Source organism: Echinops telfairi, unplaced genomic scaffold (assembly GCF_000313985.2).
Source record: "Echinops telfairi isolate 266 unplaced genomic scaffold, ASM31398v2 ScPeMD7_7407;HRSCAF=8445, whole genome shotgun sequence".
NCBI classification, from domain to species: Eukaryota; Metazoa; Chordata; class Mammalia; order Afrosoricida; family Tenrecidae; genus Echinops; species Echinops telfairi.
In genome coordinates this window covers 2971561-2979175 of record NW_022111307.1, presented here as the reverse complement: position 1 = coordinate 2979175, position 7615 = coordinate 2971561, and the positions used below count along the sequence as shown (strand labels likewise).

Sequence of the window (7615 nt, the reverse complement as noted above, 5' to 3'; positions counted from 1 at the left end):
AAATAATGGAAGTTTCCTACAAACTTTGAAGCCCCCTTATATATATCTATCACACAACGTTTGCCTGTTTATTATTTCCAGGGTTTAGCCTTATTGACAGCAATTACCAGAATCTGTTTGCAAGCATACCATTCCATGATCCATTTAGTTTTTCCATCACCACTGCCCTCCAACCCCCACTTTCTCTATCCTGACCCTAGTAACTAATAAACTTTGATATCTATTAAAAAACAGATCATCAGATCAAAACCACCAGCTGCTCCTTGGAAGAAAGATGAGGCTTTCTACTCATGTAAAGATTCACCATCTCAGGAACCCACAAAGGCAATTCTACCTATTGTATAGGGTCATTAGGAGTCAGAATCAATGCAATGGCACTGGTTTTTATGGCTCTTCATGCATGAGCAATTCACATTTATATCCCCAATTATAATATGTCATCTGTTACCAGGTCTCAGTACTTATTTACAGAAGAAGTGATAGAGCCAGAGAGGCAAAGGGATTTGCTCAGGGACCCTGGTGGGTAGAAGATCACATATCCTGTTGCTTCATTTATAGCCTTTTCTTTTTCCCTGTGTTGCACTCTTTTGTCGGCGTTTATGCCTCATATATAATCAGAATGATCTCCCTCTTTCCAGGAAATTTGCCCCCCGATGTTCTGTGTGCAAGGAACCTATCATGCCGGCCCCTGGCCAAGAGGAGACTGTCCGCATTGTGGCTCTGGATCGTGATTTCCATGTGCACTGCTACCGGTGTGAGGTCTGTAGCCAGTGTCCCCATCAACTGTTGAAAGTTCTGTTGAGAGCTGACTTTTTATAAATGTAGTGATTCATCTGGGGAAAACCTTCATTCTTCTCTTCATAACTTGGGTTTTAGAGCTAACCCTTGCATTTAATGTAAATGGCATGGGTTAAATCAATTTACCTCCCCAAAGGATTCAAATTCTTAACTCTCCAATGTATGGCTGTCAAGCTGAAATGCAAAATGGTATATGAAAGGGCGTTATCAATTTCAAAATGTTAAATTAGTAGAAATGGTATTATTAGTATAATATTGAATCTTTAACGTTGGCTCTGATGCAATTAGCTACTCCAATGGGTCACCCATGGAGAAAGATGAAAGGCATTCTAGTATGTCTGAGGAGTTTGAACTCGTTGTGCACAGTTATGGATCATGATCTATTTCATAATCCTCGACTGAGCACCTAAGCCAAGAGTAAGATGATTGCTAAGGGAGAATTCTTCACAAGGTGCTAGGAGAACTCATAGCCGAGACCTGAAATCTAAGTTGCAAGTGCCAAGGCTGACTTCTCAGAGGAGGTCCCCTGTGTCTAAGAGACACGTAGCCATCCAGGACGAGAGGGCTTTCCTCTTATCACTTAGACATCAAAAGGGCACCACCTGCACAGAGCTGATTGCTTTTTAAAGGTTTTCTAACCTGGTTCAGCAAGTTGCTCAGACCCTCTCTTTTGAAGCAGTTGCCTTGTTTTTAACAGATTTCAGTTTCCATTTCCAATGTGGTGTATAATACAAACTTCCTTATTACTGCATCCTTGGGCAAGTAGCCCATATAATCTAGCTAGCAGGAGAACAGGTGTCAAAGAGATTGTGCATTGGGCTGCTAACCACAAGGACAACAGTTCGAAACCATCAGCCACTTCATAAGAGAAAGATGCGACTTTCTACTCTCTTGAAGAGTTAGAGTCTCTCAGAAACCCACAGGGGCATTTCTCCTTTGTCCTAGAGGGTCACTGTGAGTCACAATGGACTCTGGGGCATGGCATTGCTTTTTTGATATATCAAGGGGCTACGGGGGGTGGGGGAGGGAGGGAGAGAGAAGAGCTGATACCCAGGGCTCAATAGAAAGTAAATGTCTAGAAAAGGATGATGGCGACATATGTACAAATTTGTCTGATACAATTGATGTATGGATTGTAATAGGAGTTGTAAGAGCCCCCAATAAAACGATCTTTTTATAAAAAGTAAATTTTAAAAACCGCCGTATACACAGCATTTATAACCAAGGAGGTAGAGGAACAGTAAAGTCCAGCATCCCTTTCGATCCCATGTGAACCGTCCATGTGTCAGAGCTCATGGACCCTGCAGAGAGCCCTTTACAGAGAGATGCAGCCTCTACAACAGAGGTTGAAAGCAAAGGCTTCTCAACATGCCTTACATACTTGACATACGTATCTGGAGTCTTTGACTTTACATGTTTGTGGGGGGTGGGGGCGTGCACTAAAGACATTGCATCAAATGTCTTTCTCTTCCCAGATCAAGTGGCAGCCCTCGGGACTAACGTGCACTCCTCAGTGGTGAGCCGAGCGCAGGATAGGGCCGGGCGTGGTTCTATTGTGTACAGACTGCTATGAGTCCAAACCAGTGCCATGGCACCTCACAACACCACATAGATGAAATCACCTTAGAAGTGCTGAGAATACTCCTTGAAAACCTGTTGCCATCCTTGTGGCAACCCCGTGTGTCACAGACACTTCTCAAGGGCTGGGGTTTCAGAAGAGATCACCAGGCTTTCCTCCCAAGAGACCTCTGGGTGTTGAACTTCCCACCTTTGGTCGAGAGCCACAAACTTAGTTTAGCTCTCTGCTTCTCCCTCTCTGCATTTCTAAAATACGGACGTTGTACTGGATAGGTCCCTGGCTTCTTTCAATGATGATTGAAGCATTGTAGTCTACTCTGCACATGTCCCACTGCCGTGGAGCTGATTCCAGCTCACAGGGAGGAGCCCCTGTAGTCTTTCCAACACTATCCTTCTTTAAAAGAGCAGACAGCCTCCTCTTTTCCTTCACGGAGAGGTGAGTGGGGTTAAACCGCAAAGCTTGTGGCAAACTGCCCGCTCCCTACCTTTCTTACAATTAGAATAAGTGTGCCAACTCATCAGTGGTCCCTCTGCTTGGTAGGAATCACTTTACAGCTTTGCTTTTGTCTAGAAATGGCCAAGGAATGCCAGTCTTGCACAAGTGTAGTCCCTTTGGGAGATCCTGAAACATTGATACAGGGTGAAGATGAACTTTAGGGTTTAGGTGAACTTCAGTGGTTAGGAATCTGTGTTCGTTTTGATTCCTCATGGTCTCGTTGGAGAAAAATAGGTGGGGAGAAAACAATTGCTTAGGCACCCAAACCCTTGGCTCTTCCTTTCCTGGATGTGCCTTTCTCCTTAAGGAACCTTAGAAGGGCTACCCTTTGTATTTATAGCCCCCATCTCTAACTTATTTCAACTGAAGGAAGATGATACGATGTACTGGTAGACAGAATATAGCGGTGAGTCAGCACTTGGTGAAATGGGAAAAGTCCTAAGTGGCCACTTTATAGAGGGTTTTGAATAGAAAGCTAAGTAATTTGGCCTTCGCTGCATACTTGCTATTGCACGGACATCATTTCCGTCTGTCTGGGTTTGTCCTAGGATTGCGGCGGCCTGCTGTCTGAAGGAGATAACCAAGGCTGCTACCCCTTGGATGGGCACATCCTCTGCAAGACCTGCAACTCCGCCCGCATCAGGGTGCTGACCGCCAAGGCGAGCACTGACCTGTAGAGGCTGACCACCCGGTGAGGGGGTGGCATGGAGAAGAAGGAAACCCAAGCAAACCGGCTCAAGGGAAATAGTGCTAAGGAAATCTTGCTTTGGGACAGTCTCTGTTCTTCACCTGCGATTTAGCCTTACTTTAGGAACACATAGAATACGAAATCTTTTTTTTTTTAATGCCCTTACCAAATGCACATTTCACATTGAATCATGTAGAGCCTCGATAGGCCTTTGTTCTCATGGACTTCCACGATTTTGCACGGATGATGCGCCATCCCACTCACTTCTGCATTCCTGTAACTTTTAATCCCTATGTTGGCCTCACTTTTCATTTGGCTGAATGGCTGTTTTGAGTGTGGTATTTGCTGCCACGCAGTTTTTCGTGGGTGAGTCTGCCAAACCCGCAGGTGGCTGGGCCCGAGGGCTCCAGTCTCTCATGTCCATGGGGCTTGTCATCATAAAGGGTCAATGCTCTTTGTCTGCATATTGAGAAGAAGATCTGTAGATCTTTCCGTTGTGAGGGTGGAGGGGGGCACATTTTATAGGTTGGGCTACCAAGCATGTAAATTGTGTATTATGTAGGTTAAAGTAAGCCCCATTTTAATTTGTAACCATCCAAATTCTAATCTGAATGGCCCAGAATTCAGGGCTCATTTTGAAAAAGAGCCCCAGGCCATAGTTTAGGAGAGGTGAGTGAGAAACAAAGTTCAATATTGTTTTCTAAAGAAACTGTGGGTGCCACTGCTGGAAAAATCATACTAGATATACTTGAAATGTCCACTTATTACTCCACAAAATCATTGTGAGAGTTCCTTTTCATATTAGCAGGTATAATTTTGATAAACTTGGTTTTCTCTAGAATATAGGATATCCAACATGGTCCTATTTTCCATCTTAAACATTGTTATGTTAATACAAGCGGGAGATCAACAACATATATATTGCCTTGCTTTCTGTACTATTTGAACACAAGTACTAAAATGAAAACTTTTTTTTCTAAAAAGAACAACTCTGGCCATAAAGAATAATATCCGGTTCTCCGTCCCCTTCCCAAGACCAGCTACATTTAGCCTAACAATTGCAAGTAAGGGCATACTTCAAATAAAGCAGCCTTCTTTTTTCCGTTACTTTTAAAAGAGAAGAAAGCTTGAAAAGATTGTGAAACCACAGTTTTATTATTCTCATAATCCTTTGCAAGTCAAATTACATATTGCAAGAGACATTTTCATATCACTGATGTGACATTTACACCACACTTTCAAAGACAATCACTGGGGGGAAAAATTACCTTTTAGAGCTAAAAATATGCAGGGTCTCTGCCTAGAATTCTTATTCAAACTCTTATTGGCCAGCACAAGGCTGGCTTGCCAACTGCAGAACCACACTTCGTTCGGTTCTAAATGTTTCCTTTAAGGAGAGACACCTAGCTTAGTAATGGCAGGCTGCCGTCTTGTAGAATAATGAAGTATTTGGGACTGAGATTTTTCACACTTTCCTTCAAGTCTTTCACAAATGTATGCTTTTAAATTATGAGATATTTTAGATATACAAAAAGATATAAATAATAATATAATGAACCCTTGTATACCTGTGTTCCACCCAGTTTAAGAATTCAGATGTTACAAGTAATAAAGACAATCCCCTGGAACCCTTCCCTGATTCTACATCTAACTCGTTCCTGGTGAGACAGAGAGAGAGTCAGGTCTTATTGAGTAGGATTTTCTTTTCTTTCCTCTCATTTTGAAAATGCTAACATCCAGAAGAGAAATGCAAACTTACCTGTGCATGTTTCGAATCACAACCTGTTCATGCCTCAGGAAGCCCAACACGATCTATTTTAGTTGAATAAGAATAACCCTGCATCGAGGCTTCAAGGAGCCCTGTAGCACAGTGGTTAAGCATGTGACTTAACTCTCCTTCCCACCCCCACAGTGGCTCTGTAGATCTACTCCTGTAATTATTACAGCCTAGAATACCCCATCGGCCCTCTCTACTCTATCACGTGGGCTTGCTATGAGGCAAAAGATCAACAACAAGCCCAAGTCACCATGGCTCTAATTAATTTGGGGCTCATTGCTTTCAACACCAAGCAGTTTTGTTGTAAACCACCCAACTGTGATCTTGTATTTTTCCTAATGTGAAACCCAAGGCGAGCCACTTAGTCGGGACCTCGTGGACATTGAAGGATGCAGTGGCAGCCGTATCTCCGGTTTTCTATCTTCCAACTTAAAAGCCAGACCAGGCTGGTGACATCAAATAAATTGTGGTCTATTAGGCAATTAGGGTGATTATGTAATCTGCTTGAGTTGATTCCATAACTAATTTTCTGTGAAATAATTGGGGTGGAGGGTAGAGATTTGTAGGTCAACAGTAGAGAGCCCGTGTTATTGAGGGATAGATTTTATCTCATGAACTTCAATCATATTATCAATTTTGCCAAAATAAGAGCTTAAGACATATTTATACTATAAAAATGCAATAACACTCAGTTCTGCTTAATCTTTATGTAACGGAATGTTTACATGCCCCCCAAAAGAGTTCTAAGAAAATGCAGTCACAGACCCGTCCTGTGGCAATGCCAGCAAAATACTGCTTGCTTGCGGTTTTCATACTGCATTTTTATCACTTAACCACAAAGTATCTTTACCAAAGATTTTTTTAAAATAAATCTCTTTTTAATATAGACTTATACTTTTATAATAATGAATGTGCACACAAACATATACAGAAATATTTAGATTTTTTTCTTTCACAAAGTCTAATAAGGAAAGAATCCTACACTGTTGTATTTCAGGATTTTTAAAGTAATGTGTGATGTGTTTTGTTTCTTGTCCTTTGTATTAATCACTTGATTTAAACAATACCAAGTTATTCTTTACTGCTTTAGCTACATGAATTTTGCCTATAAGAGAGACAAAGATATTACCTTCATGATTATAATCATTTATTGCCTTTGATCAATTGTCTTGGTAGTTATTACTTAAGTCTAAGAGTAGTAGAAAATATCCTTATATAGTCTATAAGAGAAAATATGTCAAAATATCCAGATTTGCAAACTGTTTTAATTTTAACTAAGAGTTCCTAATTGTCTGGATCCCCAGTCCCGACCATCCTAACTCAGCGTGCTTGACAGTACTCCCTCAAGCACATCGATCAACAGACTTGCCTCTGAATGAGCCATGGGTCCCAGCATACCGCTTAAGGATTTTAAGATGCTGGGCATCTGCAGCTCAAAGTTGTGGGGTCCTGTACTTGTCATTTTCACATTTTTGTGTCTGAAGAGGCAGCTTTTCCAATTAAAATTATTTAATTTGGGTAAATGCTTATTAATGTGGTGGGGTTTTCAACACTATACCTGTTCCTGACAAAAATTCAGCATACGTGTTTATGCTGATGTTTAAAGTCTGTAAACTTTAATTCTTTTGCATTTGGGTCCAGAGGAGGAAAGAGGGAGAACTATCCATGGGGCTACCAGAAAGAGGTAATGAAATGCAGACAAAACACTGCAAATACCACCTCCATCAGTTTTCCTAGTTAGTAAAATCCCTATTAATGTGAACCAGCCAGGAATAACAGTGTTATTTCTGTTTGATATGGTTTGGGCTTCTCTTGTCAAATCTGTGTCAGTTGCCCCCTGACCCCTCCATTATCAAGTTTTGAAGGGTGTTGGGGAAATTACGGCAGCTGCTAGGGAGAGAGGGAAACACTGGTGTGACCTCACAGCCTCTTGCAATTCCTCTTGGCTTGGAATGGCTTTCTTCCCCCCATAGACATTTCTAGAAATATTGCAGTTCTACCTTAGTATTTCACATTTGTAGTTTCAACAAGGGATTGTCCATCTGTTGCCCAGAACTATAGTACATGTGTGTTATGAATGAAAACTGACAGAATGTTCCATACCCCTGCTTTAGCCATCTGTAGGGACCCAGTAGGCTGAAAAAGATATACCTCTATAAAATGTGCCTCAACCCCATTGCCTGGCATCTCTCTGCTGATGCAGTTTCCAAAGAGATAACCACAGAGGGGAGCAAAAGTGTATGCCTTATCTTTAATGAAAGTACTTAACACTACTATG

At 41.7% G+C, this 7615-nt stretch overlaps 1 protein-coding gene across 1 annotated transcript in view; it reads left to right on the top strand.

The window, feature by feature from the left end:
• LOC123522418 (lipoma-preferred partner-like) overlaps positions 1–6854 on the top strand; it is a 17420-nt gene extending 10566 nt beyond the window's left edge. The window contains exons 2-3 of the mRNA XM_045296409.1: positions 639–759; positions 3421–6854. Of these exons, the coding sequence (XP_045152344.1) occupies positions 639–759; positions 3421–3549 (250 nt within the window). The 3' untranslated portion in view covers positions 3550–6854. The remainder of the gene's footprint in view (positions 1–638; positions 760–3420) is intronic.
• Positions 6855–7615: the final 761 nt, after the last annotated feature.